This window comes from Hyla sarda, chromosome 5 (assembly GCF_029499605.1).
Source record: "Hyla sarda isolate aHylSar1 chromosome 5, aHylSar1.hap1, whole genome shotgun sequence".
Classification (NCBI taxonomy): Eukaryota; Metazoa; Chordata; class Amphibia; order Anura; family Hylidae; genus Hyla; species Hyla sarda.
The window spans coordinates 211,447,749-211,469,409 of NC_079193.1; the positions used below are offsets into that span (position 1 = coordinate 211,447,749).

The following is a 21,661-nucleotide window of genomic DNA, read 5'->3' on the forward strand; positions in this document are numbered from 1 at the left end:
TCCCCCATACACCTCTCGCACAGTGCAGTGTCCCCCCGCCATACACCTCTCATACAGTGCAGTGTCCCCCATACACCTCTCGCACAGTGCAGTGTCCCCCCGCCATACACCTCTCATACAGTGCAGTGTCCCCCATACACCTCTCCCACCTTTCAGTGCCAGCCCATACACCTAACGTACATTACATAGCTGACACACAGCGCCATATAGCGTCATTCTGTAGCAGACAGAGCCCAGGCAGCCGCCCGTCCGACACCACGTACTTCACCCACATCCCCTCACATAACACTGAGCAGCTGCTGCACGCTGACCAACTCTCTACTGATGAGCGGTCACATGGAACGCTCGTAGTAAGGTCACGTGGTGATGATGTCATCAAGAGTCTTCTAAACTACAGGAACTACGGCTGCCAGTTTTCCAAAAGGTTGTCACATGGTACACTGACATCATGGTCATGTGACCGGACGTCATCAAGGTCCTAAACCTGGAGGATAGAACCTAGCCACTGCCTATTATTTACGTTTTAGCTCTAGTTTATTTCCTGCAGACATGTCCCGGGTGCGGCAGCCTCCTCTGGTGACTGGCATCTCCCCCAAAGAGGGCATCTCCTGGACCAAGGTTACCATCAGAGGGGAGAACCTGGGCACCGGCCCCTCAGATCTCATAGGTAATGTAACAAGCTGTCACTCCTGGTGGATCCCCCTTATCAGCTGTCTGCAGATCCAGGCCTATGAGGTGCTATCCTATGGGGGGATCTGAGGCCTCATTGGGGATCCCTTCTGTCTTGTGTTATCCCTTTGGTAATGGACATTGTCAAAAGGAAATGTTATTGATTCTGCATTCTTACTATTTGATCAACGAGAACTTGCAGCCGTTTCGTGTTTACAGCTCCTGTGCAGAACTATGTGTCTCTGTGGCTACAGAAAGCTCGGGTACATTTATTACAAGTGTTTAAAGTAAAACCATGTCTGTTGCCCATAACAACCAATCACAGCTCAGTTTTCATATCTTAACTGGTAAAGTGAAAGCTGGGCCCTGATTGGTTGTTATGACAGTGTTTCTGTAAGACACTATTAATCTTCTCCACTGTCATGTTGTCATGTTGCAAATTTGCAAAAGGTTTGTCTGGTGTTCAGAAAGAAGTCCTTTCCGGTCCAGCTCATATCTCAAGGGATATTTCAGTAGAGCAGCTATTTCTCCATCTTTTCCATCTTCCTCTCCTCAAATTTTATCTTGAGGAATATTCCAGAACACAAAAACCAATATATATATATATTTTATTTTTTTATTTTTTTTTAAACCAAACTAGCATGAAGCAAGATTAGCCAATCACCCGCTGTAGTAGTGACCCTTCTCATCCAGTAGTTTCCTGCATGTCCAAGATGAAAGCATTGTGCAGCATCGAGCGTCCAGGCAACAACAACAAGGGTTTGGGGCAGGTAGGTATAATGTGGGGACACCTGTCCAGAGGAAAAGTTGCTGAGTTGCCCATAGCAACCAATCAGATTGCTTCTTTTATTTTTCAGAGGACTTTTAAAAAAATGAAAGAAACAATCTGATCTTTTGATTGATCTGGTTAATATGGGCAACTGGCCAACTTTCCCTCTACGCAGGTTTTGATAAATCTCCCCCCATGTCTTTGTTATTTTTAAGACCGTCTAGGACAAAAAAACATCAACCCTTTTAAGTTGGTCCTACATTTCTGCCAACTGCTATCTGTACCCCCCTCGTAGACTTGCATGCTGACTTTATCCTGCATGTGTTATGAATGGATGGCGGGAAAAGGCTGCTGCCAGACATCTCAGGACGCGGCTTGTCATGCTTGCAAACAATTGTCTTGGACATGTTGTAATACAAGTGTTTGATCCTGGGGGTCTGTCCTCTGGGATGTCCATCTCGATCTCCAGAATGGGGCTCATTCCACCCGCAGCATGTAGTGTTGGGTCAGCACATGCACAAGCACTGTACTCGGGCTGTGAGCAGCCACAAGAGATCTGGTAGGTGATGATGTCATCCTGTAGATGACAGGAAGTCAGCTGACCTAGGACTGACTTTCTTTGACACATTAAAGGGGTTATCCAGGCAAAAACTTTTTTTTTATATATCAACTGGCTCCAGAAAGTTAAACAGTTTTGTAAATTTCTTCTATTATTTTTTTTTAATCCTTTCAGTACTTATAAGTTGCTGAAGTTTAGTAGTTCTTTTTCTATATATGCAAATATTCATCCCCCTCCCTCCGGCTCTCCCTCACCCCGCCGCTCCTAACTGGTCTTCACTGCGCTTGTGCCCCTTCCTGACATGCGCAGTGGAGACCAGTTAGGAGCGAGAGCTGGAGGGAGGGGGATGAATATTCATAAGCGGGCGGTGCTGCGGACGGGCGGCACTGACATCACTGACGTCACGTGCCACTAGGCGCCTGAAAACCGCGCCCGTGCCAGTTTCAGCCACATTTGCATGTATAGAAAAACTAAGATTGCGGGCGAACGGTCTGATGGATCCGGGAAAGGCAGGGATCATATGAATCCGCGTCCCCCACACTATCTGTCAGTACATGTGGTTAGGAGTGAACATGTGACAGTTTTCCTTTAAGGGGTACTTCAGTGTTAGGATGTTTTTTTTTTTTTTTTTTTTTTTTTAAATACCCAGCCTGTCCCTTTATTAAAAAACAAACAGACCTTGATTTACCTCCTGCACTCCTCTGGTATCTCTTCTCCAGTCCCCTGTGCAGTCCTTTTTCTGGTTTTGGTGGTTGATGCATCACAGTGCAGATCAGCTAATCGCTGGCCACAGTGGTGTCCCGAGAGATTATATGATGGAAAGAAGACCAAGGCTGGGACTCAATAATCACATTATCTCTTAGCCAATCACTGGCTTAGGTGGGACACCATTATTCGCACTTTGATGCCAACCAGCACCAGAAGAGGATCACACCAAATGCTGGGAGCAGCGATACTGGAGGCACTGGGGATGCGCAGGAGGTAAGTACAGGTTTGTTTTCATTTATAAGGGACAGGCTGGGCATCTTTAAAAGGAAAAAAACAATGCCCTGCTGCAGGAGTATCCCTTTCATTTCACATGCAAAAATGCAATCCTGTTCAGCACTTCTGCCAGTGCTTAGAGCAGTGCCACAAACTCACTGCAGCTTTCTTAAAGGGGTACTCCGGTGGAAAACTTTTTTTTTAAATCAACTGGTGCAGAACGTTAAACAGATTTGTAAATTACTTCTATTAAAAATCGTAATCCTTCCAGTACTTATTAGCTGCTGAATACTACAGAGGAAATTATTTTCTTTTTGGAACACAGTGCTCTCTGCTGACATCATGACCACAGTGCTCTCTGCTGACATCTATGTCCATTTTAGGAACTGTCCAGAGTAGCATATGTTTGCTATGGGGATTTTTCTCCTACTCTGGACAGTTCTTAAAATGGACAGAGTTGTCAGCAGAGAGCACTGTGCTCGTGATTCAAAATTCTGTTTCTGTGTTCCAAAAAGAAAAGAATTTCCTCTGTAGTATTCAGCAGATAATAAGTACTGGAAGGATTAATATTTTTTAATAGAAGTAATTTACAAATCTGTTTAACTTTCTGGCACCAGTTGATTTAAAAACAAACAAAAAAAAAGTATCCACCGGAGTACCCATTTAACCCCTTAACGACATGTGCCGTAAATGTACGGCGCTGCATAGTGTCACTTCGCACACAGCGTAGTACATTTACGGCACGGCTGTCATGCGAGCGCAGGAGATGCGCTTGCTTCATTGCCAGTGGGTTCCGGTGGCTGTCAGCAGCTGTGGACCCATCGGTAATGATGAACATCAGCTGATATCTGCCATTAACCCCTCAGATGCCTTGATCAATACAGATCACGGCATACGCGGCAGTGCGGCATTTATAATAGTTGATCTGATCCCCGCGGCACTGCCGTGGGGATCAGATCAGCCAAGATGGCGGACGGAGGTCCCCTCACCTGCCTCCGTCTGACTCCCGTGGTCTTGTGATCTACCTTTCAGCAGACCAGAGCAGAAGATCGCCGATAATACTGATCAGTGCTATGCCCTATACATAGCACTGAACAGTATTAGCAATCTAATGATTGCTATAAGTAGTCCCCTATGGGGACTGAAAAAGTGTAAAATAAATGTAAAAAAAAGTTAAAAAAAATAAAGTGGAAAAATCCCCTCCCCCAATAAAGTTTTAAATCACCCCTTTTCCCCATATTAATACAAAAAAGTGTAAAAATACAATAAATAATAAAAATATTTGGTATCACCACGTGCATAAATGTCCGAACTATAAATATATAATGTTAATGAGCCCGAACGGCGTTAGCGTAAAAAAAATAAATAAACATTTTTGCAAATGTGGTACTAAAACAAACTACAGATCATGGCGCAAAAAATGAGCCATCACACATCCCTGAATAAGGAAAAATAAGAAAGTTAGAGGTGGTCAAAATAGGGCAATTTTAAACATACTGATTTTGTAAAAAAAAAAAAAAGTTTGAGATTTTTTTTTACAGCAGTGCAATAATAGAAAAGTATGTAACCATGGGTATCATTTTAATTGTATTGACCCAGAGAATAAAGAAAACATATCATTTTTACTGCAATGTGAAAATGAACCCCCCCCCCCCCCCCAAATTAGCAAAATTAGATTTCCGTTTAAATTTCCTTACACAAAAAATATTTTTGGGGTTTACCATACATTTAAGGATAAAATGAGTGATGTCATTACAAAGTACAAACGATCATGCAAAAAACAAGCCCTCATATGGGTCTGGCAATGGAAATATAACAGTTATGAATGCGAGGAGGAAAAAAAGAAAAAAGCGCCACTACAGCTGATTGGTCCTCCGGTCCATCTTCTTCATACTTCCGTGTGAACGAAGTGTCACATGGCACTCAGCCTATTATGGGCCAAGGCAGAACATCGCGGCGGCCAGCGATAGGCTGAGCACCATGTGACGCTTTGTTCACAAGGAAGTATGAAGAAGATGGACCGGAGGACCGATCAGCTGTAGTGGCGCTCCGCGGGTACCCAGGAAGGTGAGGGATGGTTTATTTTAATTTTTTTTGCTGGGCGGAGCAGGAGTCGTACTCCTTTAAGGTAAAAACGGTCTGTGTCTTTAAGAGGTTAAAGGTGTTATCCAGGAGTAGAAAGCCAGAGCTACTTTCTTTCAAAAACAGCTCCATGTCTGTCTCCAGGTTGGGTGTGGTTTTACAACTTGGCTCCATTCACTTCAATGGAACTGAGCTGCAGAACCACACCCAACCTGGAGACAGACGGGAAGCTGTTTTTGAAAGAAATTAGCTCTGTTTTTCTATTCCTGGAAAACCCCTTTAACAGGTTGCCGTCTAAGGACGAACCCGGCTCGTCCTAAGATGGCAAGCGGTTTATGGTGCGGGCTCCTGGCTCGAGCCTGCACCATACCGGCCGGCCCCCAGCTGATTTTTGGAGCTGGGGGCTGCCATCAATAGCCGACATGCAGCGATCAAAGTTGACAGCGGCATCTAAAGGAACCTTTAACCAGTCCCTGGTGGTCCAGTGGGGTGGATCGCCCCCCCCCCCCCCTCAGAGACTAAAAGTGTCAAAAACAAGACACACATTAAACCCTTCCATATTAAAAGTTTGAATTACCCCTCTTTTCCCAAATTCCATATAAAAAAAATATGTAAACATAATGAAAATAAACGTGGTATCGCTGCATTCACAATTGTCCAAATTATAAAAATATAACGTTAATTAAACCGCATGGTCAATGGCGTGTACGTAAAAAAAATACCAAAGTCCAAAATTGCATATTTTTGGTCACTTTGTATACCTTAAAAAATTTTTATAAAAAGGGTTCAAAAAGTCTCATAAAATTTTGGTGCATGTAGTTATCATTTTTTTTAGTTAGTAAAATAAAATAAAAGTTATATAAATTGAGTATTTTTGTAACCGTATGGACCTACAGAATAAAGATAAGCTGTCATTTTTAACAAATAAGTGCACTGTGTAGAATCAAAGCCCCCAAAAATTACAAAATGCCATTTTTGTTTTTCAATTATGCCCCACAAATATATTTTTTTCTGGTTTTGCCGTAGATTAAGTAAAATTGGTGGTGCAAAAAAATTTTTTTTAAAAGCCCTCATGGGTCTGTAGGTGCAAAATTGAAAGTTTTATGATTTTTAGAAGGTGAGAAGGAAATAATGAAAGTGCAAAAATGAAAAACGGTCCAGTCCTTAAAAGGGTTAATCGAATATGGTATACACTTTTACACTTTCAAGATCTGCTCTCTTCTGGCTAAACTACATACAGGGAGCCTTTTGCCTGCTAACAGAGACCAGTACAAGAGATGTGATGAAAAGCAACTAAATGCTGTCAGTGCCAACCTTTCACTCAATGTCTTAAAGTGGACCCGTGGCATATTATGCCCTGTCTTAAGTAAATGCTGGAATGTTCCAAATATAACAATTCTGGTATATCTTATCCTAAAGCTCTGTGATGTCTTATTCTTCAGTTTTTCTTACTAGAAATGTATGACTAAATTGCCAACTGGGTGTTACCAGTTGGGTGGGGTGGCCCCACACATTTTGACACCATCCAATCAGAGCTGGCAGTGTCAGACTTGGACTTGTAACACCCAGTTTCCTACTGGTAACACCCATTTGTCTATGTTGAAAGCTTAATTGACAAAAAAGGAGATTTTGGATTTTGGGATCTAGTATTGTTGCATAATATACAGGTGGAAGGCAAATATCATACTCAGTGCAATGTAGAAGTCAAATGATATCTGGGTGGCTATGGCTGTTATGGGGGCCATGTGGATGGCATATTTACAGGGGTCCTGACCTTTGCATCACAGCTCTCCTAACCTTCCCTCCCCCCCCCCCAAAAAAAAATTATTAGCCCAGTGATGCGCTGTACTACTCACGTCACCCACAAGCGATGCCCTCCTCGTCCTCCTGTTTGTTGCGGCCGCCGGTGCTGACACTCTATACTGTATCCCTATGCCCGGGCTGCAAAAGGTAAACAAAAATAAACTTTAACGCATGTTCCTATGTTGGCCTTACGCTCTTCCTGGGGACGTGAATGAGATCCGTCAGCCTATCACCGGCCGCAGCGATGTTCCGCCTCAGCCGGTGATAGGCTGAGCCCACTGTCATGTAAGAAGTTTGCTTCTTACATGACAGTGCGCCCAACCTATCACCGTCCATGGCGGAACATCGCTGCGGCCGGTGATAGGCTGACGGATCTCCGACGTTCCATTCCCTAGGAAGCTGGTTCGTACCGAAGGGGAAGGTGAGTCAAAGTTTATTTTGTTTTCCTTTTGCAGCCCGGGCATAGGTATACAGTATAGAGCAGTGGTCTTCAACCTGCGGACCTCCAGATGTTGCAAAACTACAACTCCCAGCATGCCCGGACAGCCAACGGCTGTCCGGGCATGCCGGGAGTTGTAGTTTTGCAACATATGGAGATCGAAGACCATTGGTATAGAGTGTCAGCGCCGGCGGCCGCAACGAACAGGAGGACAAGGAGGGCAGCTTGCGGGTCACATATGTGAGTAGTACCCCGATGGGGACAGCACAGCGCTGGGCTGATAATTAATTGCGGGGGGGGGGGGCAGAACAGCGCTCGCGGGTCACATATGATTAGTTCCCCGATGTGGGGACAGCGCAGCGCTGGGCTGACCACTCATTCCCAAGCGGGAGGGGCCAAACCGGTATTGCGGTATGGGTTAAAATTCATATCGTGCAGCACAAAAATTCGCTATGAACGGGTATACCGCCCAGCCCTACTTGTAAGTTTATTATAGTAGTGGTCTCTGGCAGAATGACACCTATTTCATCCTGTTATGTGCAGGACTAAGATGGTCTCTGCCTATAACCAGTCTAGAACGCCTCACTTGGCTGGTACAGATTACTCAACTGTTTCCTATGGTCCTTCCAGTAATACCCTGCACTTATTGGCACTCCTGAACGTTACAGCACACATGTGCATTGTCTTAACCTTAAATTAAAGCAATGATCTCTCATCAGGCACCAGGAAAGAGAAGTCATTTGACAATTACAGTAATAACAAGTGAACTGACATAAGCCTTCATTTATTAACCGTATACAGTGTCAGGTTCCCACTTATGGAGGCTTGTTGAAATCATTCAACAGAAAGTCATGGGCACTTGCAACCCGAACCTGTCACACCTAAAACACATTTAGCTTATTTTGGTTATTAATCTGTCATTTCCAGAGCAGAGGTGGTGGTCAGAAACCTGGACATATTGGATGCCATTGATCCCTCAGCTTTGAAGACCTCTGAATAGAACATAGAGGTGTCTTTTTGGAAAAGTACAGTCAACATAAATCATTCAGAAAGCTCTACCACACAGTCCTTGATAGGACACGTTTACTTTTTGTCCTCGTTCTAGGAAAAGAGAGTTTTCCAGGGATCATTTCTCTGAGAATAGGCTGAACATGGACTTCTATTTTTTTTTTTTACACCTTACTACAGTATGGTATTCACTCTTTCATTGCTCTAGCCCGTCAGTGTATTTACCATTAACTTATTTACTGACTGAGACCACCAGGGAATTTACTACTAAGCTCTTTAAAGGGGTACTCCCGTGGAAAACTTTTTTTTTTAAATCAACTGTTGCCAGAAAGTTAAACAGATTTGTAAATCACTTCTATTAAAAAATCTTAATCCTTCCAGTACTTTTTAGGGGCTGTATACTAAAGAGAAATCCAAAAAAGAAATGCATTTCCGCTGATGTCCTGACCACAGTGCTCTCTGCTGACCTCTGCTGTCCATTTTAGGAACTGTCCAGAGCAGAATATGTTTGCTATGGGGATTTTCTCCAGCTCTGGACAGTTCCTAAAATGGACAGCAGAGGTCAGTAGAGAGCACTGTGGTCAGGACATCAGAGGAAATGCATTTCTTTTTTGGATTTCTCTTTAGTATACAGCCCCTTTAAAAGTACTGGAAGGATTAAGATTTTTTAATAGAAGTGACTTACAAACCTGTTTAACTTTCTGGCACCAGTTGATTTAAAAAAGGAAAAAAAGGTTTCCACGGGAGTACCCCTTTAAGGTCTTAAACCACAAGGGAATTTACCTTTTACGCTTTTAATTGCCATAGACCACCAGAGAATTTAACATTAACCTCTTCACCACCCTAGACCACTAGAGAATTTACCACTTACCTAGTCGCTGCCATAGACCACCAGATAATTTACTATAATCTCTTAAAAGCCTTCAACAACTAGCAAAATGTATTCATATTGTGTCCCCTAGTGGGCAGACCAACCGCATTGTAATATACAATTATTACCTTTACTGGGTCGTTTTTCCTGTAGGATTATGCTGTGACCGGCATAGAAATGAAAAAGTGAAGAAAACCCTGTCATCCTCGTTCCACTCTGCTCTTTCCCATTCCTCACCCCCCAAATGAGACAGAGATCATGTGACACTTTGTAATGGAATTCAGCTTCCTTGCATTGTAAGCCACGCCCTTTCTGGCATCATATGACAAGCCACGCCTCCTTTCTAGCATTGTCCAACCAAGTCATCTCCTCTCTATCATAGTTTTCTGTCAAGCCCCCTTCTGACATCACTGAAAGCCTTGTCCCTTTTCTAACCGTCTTGGCAGTGAGCACTGCTGGGAAATGTAGTTTTAACAGGGTGTGCAGGAAGAAGGAGCGGAGCGGAATTGAAGCAGTGGGCAAAGGACGGTGCATTAGGGAGCAATGAATGATGCTAGAAACAAGCCTGGGGCGACTATGTTATTACATCCCACACCATGTGAAGTATGTTTATTATTTTTTTTTCCCCTAAGTCCCTGGATAACCTCTTTAACATGAACCACTTTATTGCACTAGACCATAAGTAATACTAACAATAACCCCATCACCACCCTAGACCACTAGGGATTTAACTATCACCCCTGTTACCACCCTAGACATCCAGTTATGATGAACTAAGGGAGTAGTCTTGTGATTTATTTTTATAATTGTACTCACCTGCTGTGGTCCCATGCCGCCGCTGATCTAACAGTGGTCATTCCCTGCTACTTGCCATTTCCGGTTCTTCTCTGGACAAAGGAAGTTCCCGATCAGCCAATTACTGGATTGGCCAGAGATTGGTAGAGCGGGAAGTTGCTTGTATCCAGACAGGAGCAGATGGTGAACTGTGGACACAGACCACCAGTTAGATGGTGGTAGAATTTAGTGGTGGAGGCGGCAGAGTGATGTATATCATTGTCTGCTTCTCCATAGTCAGCTTTCTTATAGAAATAGGAGCAGTCTGCTGGCACACAAAGGCTGCATCATTATACCGAACAGCACTGCAGTAAGCACATTATGTGTTGGGCATCCATTGTCATCATTACTATGTTTTATTAAAAGCTGCTCAACCTGTTTAAAGGTCACCAGGTATTGACACCATCTAACTGTTTACCACCCTCAGAGGCGGCTCTAGACTTTTTGAGGCTTAAGGTGAAATTTGATCATGAGGCCGCCCACTCCCACCCATTTGAATTTACGAGAGTGTATGCATCGGCGCTCATATGGGGCCCATGCAGGAATTTCTCAAAGATTAGGGTTTAGAAACGTAAAATAATGCCTCCACACCAGAACGACATATGACTACTGCAGTGACAAATACCATCATATTGTTATTAAAGAAAACCCACTATACAGAAACCAATATCACCTCTATACGAGGGGCAAATAATTGCACCACAGCCTGACTACACATTACCGCTATATAGTGACTGGATAATACTGATACCAAATAAAACCATACTGACACCATACTGATATTGAATAAAACCACTATACACAGACCAGTATTTCTATTAACACCACCATTTAAGGGACAACTAATACTGCTACAGCATGGCTACACATTACCCCCACATAGTGACTGGATAATACCACCATACTGATACTGAATAAGAACCACTGTACTGTAGTGACCTACACAGGCTCTGCAGACCATATTAGTGATTACATACAGTTACATCATGTGATTCGCAGGTGACTTCTTCTTCAATTTAAGTCGTTCACTTTCCCCTTTTCTTCTCCATCCGGCCCAGACCGTCGGAGCAGTTTCTTTCAGCTACAGCTCCTCTCCACAGAACCTGCCAGACGAACATTTTAGGCTGAGGCCCTCTTTAGGTAGTAAGGTCAGCTGCCGCCCCCCCTTAGGTAGTAATATCAGCAGCAGGCCCCCTTTAGGTAGTAGGATCAGCAACGGTATCCCCTTTTGGGTAGTAAAAACAGCAGTGTCCCCATTTAGGTAGTAAAAACAGCAGCAGCAGTCCCCTTTAGGTAGCAGAAGCAGCAGCAGCCCCCTTTGGTAGTAAAAGCAGCTGCACCGGTCCCTTTATATACTAAACGCAGCAGTATCAGCCCTTTTAGGTAGTAAAAGCAGCAGACCCCATTTAGGTAATATAAGCAGCAGCAGCCTCCTTTAGGTAATAAAAGAAGCAGCAGCCCCCTTTAGATATTATGAGCAGCAGCCCCCTTTAGGTGGAAGTAGTATGAGTAGCAGCCCCCCTTATGTGGTAGTAGTAAAAGTAGCAGCCACCTTTTAGTAGTCCTCTTTTGTCAAGTAGTGGCTACATAGCCTTGTGTTCTTTTTTGGATTGTTATCCGCATACTAGATTGAAGGACATGTGGGCACCAAATGCTTTGATGGCTCTGCTGGTAAACTATGCCATCAATTCTGTATAAATTGCTTACAGTGTCACTAGAAAAGCAGCCCACACTATCACATTCCCTCACCAATGTTGTACGGTGTGAACCACACCTTTTGAACCACCCATCCAGACATCTATTCACCTTCTCTCCGTTTCCTGAAGACACTGCAGTTTTAACCAAAAATATCAAATTTGGACACATCAGTTTAAGCCAAAAATATCAGATTTGGATTCATGAAAGTAAAGGATAGCTTTCCATTGGTCTGATGTCCACCGCCTGTGTTTCTTGGACCAGACTTGTCTCTTCCTATAATTTGTCTCCCTTAGAAGTGGTTTTCTTGTAGCAGTTCCTCTATTTCAGGCCTTACTCATGTTGTCTTCTCTGAGCCATAGATGTTGAGATTTGTCTGCTGGTTGAAGGATTTATTATTTAGAGTTTAATCTGAAGATCCAATATCAATTTATTCTTTTTTTTTAATATAGTCAATGAGTGTTTATTCAAGTCACCAACCCAAGAAATCATAATGTGCCAAAGAGGAATGGTTGGAAAAGAATTAAAGATGTGCCTGAAAGTTAAACAGATTTGTAAATTACTTCTATTGAAAAATCTTAATCCTTCCAGTACTTATCAGCTGATATATGCTCCAAAGGAAGTTCTTTTCTTTTTGAATTTCTTTTCAGTCTGACCACAGTGCTCACTGCTGACACCTCTGTTCATGTCAGGAACTGTCCAGAGTTAGGAGCAAATGCCCATAGCAAACCTATCCTGCTCTGAACAGTTCCTGACATGGACAGAGGTGTCAGCAGAGAGCAATGTGGTCAGACTGAAAATAACTACACTTCTTGTGGAGCAAACAGCAGCTGATAAGTACTGGAATGATTTAACAATTTTTAATAGAAGTGATTTACAAATCTTTTTAACTTTTTTGGCACAAATTTATTTAAAAAATTTTTTTTCCACCAGAGTACCCCTTTAAACTTTTTTACCAGATTTATCAGTTTGCCTGAAACCAAATCTCTCTGTTTTTTCCAATCACAGCTCAGGATTCATATCTTACCAAGCTCTTGTAAAATGAAAGCTGAGCTGTAGTTGGTTGCTGTGGGAATACCTGACCATTTTGGTTTCACGCAGATTGATACATTTGGTCCTTTGTATGGATGTAGTGATACTATATGTAGGTGATTACAATATTAGAGTGAAAGGACACGTTTATTGGAGTGAACTGTACATTTGACTAGTACCCTGTTGGGTCACCTCTAGTCTGGATAATGATAAGATATGATTGGGCATGGAGGCATACAAGTTCCTTAAGTTGCAGCTGGACCTGTAGATCCTGCACATCGGTGGCTGTCTGTCAGTGGCAGGACACATACTGGGCCATATAACACCGAATTTCCTTCTGCACCTGAAAATGGTCTGTGTGAGACAATGGAGTAAAATGAAGGTGTCACTTGTGTCTGGATGGTACATAAGAAAACTGGGGGTTGCCTGTACTTGTCGTCAGATACTAAAGGTCAGTTTCGGCTGTTCAGAGCCATATTTGTGTGCCCTTACATAACCACTGCTCCCAAAACCTCCTAACAGCATGGACAGAATGGCTTAGATGGTGGGTAGTTCATCGGAAAGACCACCCTGCTTCTCTTAGTCCAGTGATGCATGCCCTTTTAAAGTCTTTCAACTGGGCAAAATCTCTTTAAGTTCATAGTAGAGGTATGTCTAGTAGTCAGTGATCTCTCACCAAGAGTAGTCTCTTAGAATCTTTATTTAATATAGCGGGGAAACACTTTTACTTGCTCTTTTGGCAAGACCCTGCGGGAAATTCATGATAACCTGTGCAGAGGAAAAGCTGACCTGTTGTCCTTGGCAACCAATCAGAGTGAATCTACAGTAGGATCTGTTGAATCTACAGTAAGATCTGTTGAATGTAAATTTACCCCCTTAATGATGCAGGACTTAAATGTACTTCCTGGTGCGGTGGTACTTAATGCAACAGGATGTACATTTACATCCTATACATGACCGCGAGCACCGGAGTGGTGCTTGCGTCATGTACGGCAGGTCCCGGCTGCTATCAGCAGCTAGGGACCTGCCGGTAATGGCGTACATGAGCAATCCGAATCAATACAATGCGGCAGTGTGGTCGGTAAAATGGATTCTCGGATCTCTGCTGCGGGGATTCCATCATCCATGATGGCGGACGGAGGTCCCCTCACCTGCCTCCGTCCGTCTCCAGAGGTCTTCTGCTCTGGTCTGAGATAGAGCAGACCAGAACAGAAGATCCCCAATAATACTGATCAGTGTTATGCTCTATGCATAGTACTGATTAGTATTAGCAATCAAGCGATTGCTTTAAATAGTCCCCTATGGGGACATAAAAAGTGTAAAAAAGTTAACAGCTTAAACGTAAAAAAAGAAAAAAAAGTCCAAAATTGATGCTTTTTAGTCACATCATATTAAAAAACATTTAATGAAAAATGTTATTAAAAGTTTAATATACACAAATGTGGTACCAATAAAAAGTATAGATCGCGGCGCAAAAAATGAGCCCTCATACCGCCGCTTATACGGAAAAATGAAAAAGTTATAGGTTGTCAAAATAGAGGCCTTTTAAACCTAGTAATTTGATTAAAAAGTTTGAGATTTTTTAAAGCGGTACAACAGTAGAAAAGTATGTAATCATGGGTATCATTTTAATCGTATTGTCATTTATACCGTAAATTGTACAGCGTGAAATCGAAACCTTCCAAAATTAGCAAAATTGCTGTTTTCTTTTCAATTACTCCACCCAAATAGTATAAAATGAGTGATGTCATTACAAAGGACAACTGGTCGCGCAAAAACAAGCTCTCATACTCATCTGTGGATGAAAATATTAAAAAGTTATGTTTTTGGAAGTCGGGGCAGAAAAAACGAAAATGCTAAAATAAAATTAGCCAGGGTTACTCCAGTGGCAAACATTATTTTTTTTTTTTATCAACTGGTGACAGAAAGGTAAACAGATTTGTTAATTACTTCTATTAAAAAATCTTTATCCTTCCAGTACTTCTTTAAAAAAAAAAAAAAAAAAAAATTATTTTAAATATATTTTTAGTAAACAATTTCTGAAAATAACAATACATAAAACAATCAAACAACATAATTGTGTGGACGCTTCGCAGAGCGACCCGAAACAGTCATAGGTCCCCATCAAAGTCCGTGAGATGTATACGTACTCATACCGAGCACCGTCCCACCCCACCCATAGGCCACAGAGTCCCATACATGTGCACCAGCCAACAATGAAAGGTATGATTAAGAGTCCACAATTTCTCCATTTACGACACTCAGTAGCAAGTGACCCAGAAACCTGCAAAATCAAAGCGATGCAATGACAGGCTAGTTCGGGAGGCGCAGTGCACCCAGGGTATCATGTAGCGATGTCATGTTATACCACTCCGTCCAGCGGAATGGCCTGACAAGATCCCTAATCTCAGATTCTGAGTAGTGTGTGACTATAAAAGATTTCCATTTAGAAAAGAATTTCTTAGTGCCTGTAGTTTTGTGGCGTTCTGTGTCTAGTCTGTCTATCCCACAATATAGTTTTAGCTGAGAGACCATAAAGGAAATATCAGGGGGTGTAGGAGATATCCAGGAGTGAAACAGGCATCTAAGCGCTATATGTAAAACAATGTGAATGATTGACGGAACGCTGGGTGGGACCGAGCCTCCCAGCTCCGCCTCAGGAGGTCTTAGTTGGTGGAATAGGACAGCCTGAGGAGTCAGAGGAACAATTATATCCCAGTGTGTCCGTATATGATCAAGTACAGAGATCCAATAAGTATTAGTCATTGGGCACATCCAGACTCCATGCCACATGTTTGATAGAGGTTGAGAGCACTTTGGGCAAGTTGTGATTCTGTCAGGGAAGTGTGGGGTAGGTAAGATGTTGAAACCATATAGAGCCTTGTGTGCTATTTTAAAGAAGGTCTCACGCCATCTTTCATTAATTATGCATTTACGTACAGTGAGCCAGCCCTGGAGAATGCATTGTGAAATGCTTTCGTCTGGTATCCACGTTCGCCATGCATCGAAAAGAGAGTCCGGATCCACTTTCAGGAAACGGTCCCTCATTGCCCGATACAGGTCGGAGAGGGATGTTCTACGAGGTGTCGTGCCTAGAATACCATCAAGTGCGTGAGTTGGGGCCTCCCTGTTAAGATCCCGCAATCTCCCGTGGCAAAAGGAGAGAATCGGGTTGACTGCCATTGTGTGTGAGGAGGGAAGGTCAAAGCGATCCATGATCGCCCTGGTAGAGCACCATTTCCTAGCAGAGACATCCATGAGATCTCCCGCTACAAGAAGACCCCTGTCCCGCCATACAGATTGTCAAGGAAAACTAATGTCCCCGGGGAGCTCCGGGTGATCAGTAAGGGGCATGTGTTTTGAGAGGAGGAAGGGCAACCGGAATAACTTTCTAATTTCTTTCCATGTAACTAAAGTGTCACGGAGTAATATAGAGCGTCTGACTTGGGGTGGTAAGAGGGAATATGAGGTGTGCAATAACGCCGTTAGGTTCCACGGTGCCGCCATTGCTTTTTCTAGGGGAACATTAGCATAGTATGAGGAGCCATGGATCCAACCCACGACATAACGGAAAAGACAGACTAGATTATACCCTCTAATATTTGGGAAATTTAAACCTCCCACCAATTTACCGAGCATTCATTTTTGTAAAGCTATACGGGGTCGCTTGCCCGCCCATATAAAAGAAGTAAAAGCCGAGTTCAGTGAACAAACATCAGCGTGTTTCAATAGTAAAGGCAGAGTTTGTAATGGATAGAGTAAGCGGGAGAAGCTCACCATTTTTATGAGGTGACAACGACCCAGGAACGATAAGGGAAGATTAAAGAGTATAATGAATCCGAGGTTTTGCCTATATGTATGCCTAGATAGATGATTGCTGTGGTCGCAACCTTGAGGCACAAGTGAGCTATGTCTGGAAGCCATCGCTGGGGGGGGGAACCTACCTATAGGTAACAGCTCAGTTTTGTCTATGTTAATTTTATAACCCGAGAAAGCCCCGTAAGACTGCAAGTTCTCAAGTAGGGTAGGTAACACCGTCGTGGGATTGCTGAGAAAAATTAACACATCATCAGCAAACATTGCTAATTTGACAGTTTCGGAGGAGAGCAAAATGTGCTGAGCCAGAGGCTCCAACACCAGATCGAAAAGGAGCTGTGACAGGGGACAGCCTTGCCTGGTCCCCTTGAAAAGAGAGAATGGAGAAGACAAGATCCCCGGCGTGTGTATCCTGGCCCTAGGGGAAGAGTATATACCCGATAAATAAGTCCAGAACGCCCCCGTGATGCCAAATCTGTCCAACATCAAGTCAAGCCACGCCCAATTAACATTGTCAAAAGCCTTTTCGGCATCTAGTGACAAAAGGGCTGGTTGAGCCATGGGCTTGGGCTGATGCTGCACAGAGTCAAGCACAGCAGGGACCTTGCGGACATTGAAGGTAGCTGAGCGATGACGGACAAACCCAACCTGGTGAGATCCCTCAAGTCCCGGCAGAAATCTTGCTAGACGGTTAGCTAACATTTTTGAGAGCACTTTAACATCTTGATCAATAAGCGAGATTGGTCTATAGGAACTCGGACATAACGGGTCCTTGCCCGGCTTCGGTAAGAACTTGATATAAGCCATACTCGCCGTGTCAGGGAGCCTACCCGTGTGCAGGAAGCCATTAAAGACCTCCCTTAAACATGGGACTATTTGATTCTCCAGGATACCCGTCTGGACCCGGGGCCTTACCATTGTGGAGAGTCTTTATCGTTGAGCGAACCTCTTCTGCTGTGACATCAGCGTTCAGTTCAGACCGCTGAGCGTCAGTAAGGGACGGGAGGGACAGGTCGTCCAAAAAGTCCAGGCCTGCTGAAGAGTCCGTGTTGGGGCTAGCATACGTCTCATAAAATCCAGCAAACACACCATTAATGCGGTGAGGATCCGTTTGCACCGTTCCCGAGCTATCCCGAAGTGCCGAGATCATTGGGGGCAGTGAACGACCCTTGGCTAACCGTGCCAATAGCCTTCCTGCTTTGTTACCATTTCGGAATAGTTCAGTATCAAAGTACGAGCGGTGCAAACGTTCACTCCTATCAAGGCGCAACTCAAAAGTGGCCCTCGCTGCTGACCAAGCGAATCTATGCGAGTCCGTGGGGTTGTGAAGATAAGTGGCATACGTGGAACGTAAATTATCGCTAGCGCGTTGATAGTTGAACTGGGCTGTTCATTTCAGGGATGCTACATGAGCCATAATCTTGCCGCGCATGACTGCTTTCACAGCATTCCAGTAAAGCTGTGGGTCTGTCCTATGTGAGCGATTGTCTGCTTCGAACTCCAGCCACCACGCCTGTAGTAGGTCAAGAAATGACTCATACTTAACCAAGAAGGAAGGGAAACGCCAAATAAAGTCTGTGCCTTTAGGACAGGAGGGCTGGAGCTCGAGGAGAACCGGGGCATGATCCGATATTACCAGATCCATGATTTCAACTGTAGCCACCTTACGTGTTAGAGACTGGCTGAGGAGGAGATAATCCATACGTGACCCTGCCTGGTGAACACTAGAGTAGTATGTGAAGTCGCGGGAATCTGGATTTCTCATGCGCCAGACATCCTGCAGTCCAGTCTCTTCCAGGAAGACTGGGAGGACCCTGTCATGTAACCGAACTACCGGCGCCGAGTTTGCGGCATTCTTCCTGTCGACTAACGTGTCATGCACCGTATTGAGATCGCCACCCATAATCATGTGATGTGCCCTCACCCCCTGAAGAGACCGTGACAGGGTGTGGAAAAACGTAGTGTTTGTATCATTGTAGACATTGTGAATACTATAATGTTCCCCCCGGTGATCCAGAAGTAGATGGGAGACCCTCCCCTCATCATCTGCCACATGGGAGAGAAAATTTATAAGAGAAAGCTTTGTGTAAAAGAGTAAGGACCCCCGCCCTACCCTCCATAGCTGGCGAACCGTATACTTGACCCACCCATTATTGTTGCATGCGGGCAAAGTCTCCTAGAGACAAATGGGTTTCCTGCAATAATGCGATATCAGGTTTAAGGCGTTTGAGATGTCGTAGGACCATTCGACGCTTGTGAGGGGATTTAAGCCCCTTCACGTTCCAGGTAACTGGTGATCATAATGTGCATATGTATCGGGGGAAACGAGCCTGAGAGAGTGAGAGTAAATGTTGGCACTGGGGAAGAACAGGATGACATTTGTGGTCAGACATTTGGAGTGAGGTGCGTAGGAGATGGCATTTGTGGTAGAGTAAGGCGTGGAGAGCGGGAGGGGAGGCATCTCTGACTGAGATGGTAAGGTGGCCATGTTCCGCACTAGGTAACATATATAAATGAAGGGCACAGAAAGACAGTGATGTAAGTGAATGAGAATTAAACCAAAAACAATCTAAACATAAAAATAACCCCTCGGGTTGCAATAGGAGGCTAGCTCTCCCCGAGACTTGGGAACGAGACTCCCTTTTTTCGCACACATAAGGTTCCCCAAGGCTAAGGCCCTCCCCCCGCCCCCAGCAAATGGAAGTTCCTATAGTGCACAAAGAGAATGAAAGATAAAATTGACAATAACTATAAATGCAATTGCATGATACAGGAAGGTGCACACTAAGCTAAAGGCACGTTTCGCCACTTCAACAGAGTAGTCCTCAAAAAGCAAAAGTTTCATGCCCTTGATAATGAGAGCGTCTCCTGTAGGCCCTTAGTATGTCCACCTTGTCATTAAAGTCCAAAAGTTTAAATATGGCCTGGTGCGGTCTCTCAGCCAAAGCTTGGGAAGAGCCACGTTGCTTTTCTGGAGCAGGGCCAATGCGATGGGCCCGTTCCACACGAACTGGGTGTGATAAGCCAAGGGACTGTGGCCGATCCCTTTCACAGAACGACTGCAGCTTTGGAGAAGCAATGTCCTCTTTTACTCCAACCATACACAAGTTATTGCGTCGAGAATGATTTTCAAGATCCTCCAATTTTTCACTCATTCTGATCAATTCCACCTCCGCACTGCATAATTTAGATTTCAGAACAGCATCCACATCTTCCCTGGCCTGGACCCTGTGTTCCACTTCATCCAATCTCGTTGCATGAGACGTTATTTCGAGTTGTAGTTGCTGGAGAGAATAGCGCACTATGTCCTGGAGAATTTTTTGCACATTAGGACCAATGCGTTTGGCCACTTCTGCAGCCATGTAGTCCATGGAGGCAGCTGAAAGAGAGCATAGCTGCTGCGGTGAGAAGGGTGCTTCAGGCTTTGGAGCTGTGGGCTGGGGTGCTGGTGTGAGGGAGGTGGGGGCTGGAGCTGAGGCACTGCAGGTTGCGATGGCTGTAGCAGGGGAAGATGCAGGCCCCTTACTTTCTGGGGGGGGGGGGGGTAACAGTGTGGGGGGCCTTGCAGGGACCAGCCAGGACTGAATCCTGTCCCCCTTCTAGAGTGTGCTGGCTGCCAGGGTGAGGGTGAGCAGGGGCCTCTGGCAGCTCATCCAAGTCCTCCTGGAGGAGCTCTGCGGTGGAGGCTGAGGAGAGAGGCACGGGCGCCATCTTTGGGTTCGCGGGCAGCTGCGCCGGCCGGGGCTGTGAGGAGGAGAGCGGCAGCTGCGCGGTCCGTTGCAGGTACCGCTCCATTCACCGGAGGCTTACCCGATGTCCCTGGGTGGAGCGGACTCCGGTGTGACCCTTGGCGCCGGGTAAAATAGCAGGTAAGTGCGGCGGCAGGGAGGAGGTTCGCCTCTGCCCTGCTTACATGTGCGTGCCGTAACCGGAAGTCCTTCCAGTACTTCTTAACGGCTGTATATTACAGAGAAAGTTTTTTTTGTTTTTGGACTTTTTTTTTTTTTTTCTGTTTACAGTGTTCTCTGCTGACACCTCTGTCTGTATCAGGTACTGTCCAGAGCAGCATATGTTTGCTATGGGTATTTGCTCCTGTTCTGGACAGTTCCTGATACGGACAGAGGTGTCAGCAGAGAGCACCGTGGACAGAAAAAAAAAAAAGTAATCCAAAAAGAAAAGAATTTTCTTTGTGGTATACAACAGCTAATAAGTACAGGAAGGGTAAATATTTTTTAATAGAAGTAATTTACAAATCTGTTTAACTTTCTAACTTTCTGGTACCAGTTGATTAAAAAAAAATGTTTTCCACTGGAGTACCCCTTTAACCCCTTAAGGACACATGACGTACTGGAACGTCATGTGTCCACTCCCGATCTATAACGCGGGGCCACGGCGTGGCCCCGCGTCATAGCGGTTCGGGCCCGGACCCGTGGCCGGGACCCGTGGCTAATAGCGCGCGGCATTGATCGCTGTGCCGCGCGCTATTAACCCTTTAGACGCGGCGTTCAAAGTTGAACGCCGCGTCTAAAGTGAAACCGAAAGCATGCCGGCTAGCTCAGTGGGCTGTTCGGGATAGCCGCGGTGAAATCGCGGCATCCCGAACAGCTGACAGGACAGCGGGAGGGCCCCTACCTGCCTCCTCGCTGTCCGATCGCCGAATGACAGCTCAGTGCCTGAGATCCAGGCATGAGCAGTCATGCGGCAGAATCATCGATCACTGGTTTCTTATGAGAAACCAGTGATCAATGTAAAAGATCAGTGTGTGCAGTGTTATAGGTCCCTATGGGACCTATAACACTGCAAAAAAAAAGTGCAAAAAAAAAGTGAATAAACATCATTTAACCCCTTCCCTATTAAAAGTTTGAATCACCCCCCTTTTCCCATAAAAGAAAAAACACAGTGTAAATAAAAATAAAAATAAACATAAATGGTATCGCCGCGTGCGGAAATGTCCGAATTATAAAAATATATCGTTAATTAAACCGCACGGTCAATGGCGTGCGCGCAAAAAAATTCCAAAGTCCAAAATAGTGCATTTTTGGTCACTTTTTATATCATGAAAAAATGAATAAAAAGCGATCAATAAGTCCTATCAATGCAAAA

General features: G+C 44.4%; 1 protein-coding gene across 2 annotated transcripts in view; it reads left to right on the forward strand.

Annotated features, from left to right (window-relative positions):
- Positions 1 to 392: 392 nt before the first annotated feature.
- Positions 393 to 21,661, forward strand: part of EXOC2 (exocyst complex component 2) — a 205,997-nt gene continuing 184,728 nt past the window's right edge. Inside the window, exon 1 of one of the 2 annotated variants that reach the window (XM_056521044.1) lies at positions 393 to 667. In XM_056521044.1, the coding sequence (XP_056377019.1) occupies positions 550 to 667 (118 nt within the window). In that variant the 5' untranslated portion in view covers positions 393 to 549. The remainder of the gene's footprint in view (positions 668 to 21,661) is intronic. The other variant, XM_056521045.1, reaches the window with a different exon arrangement.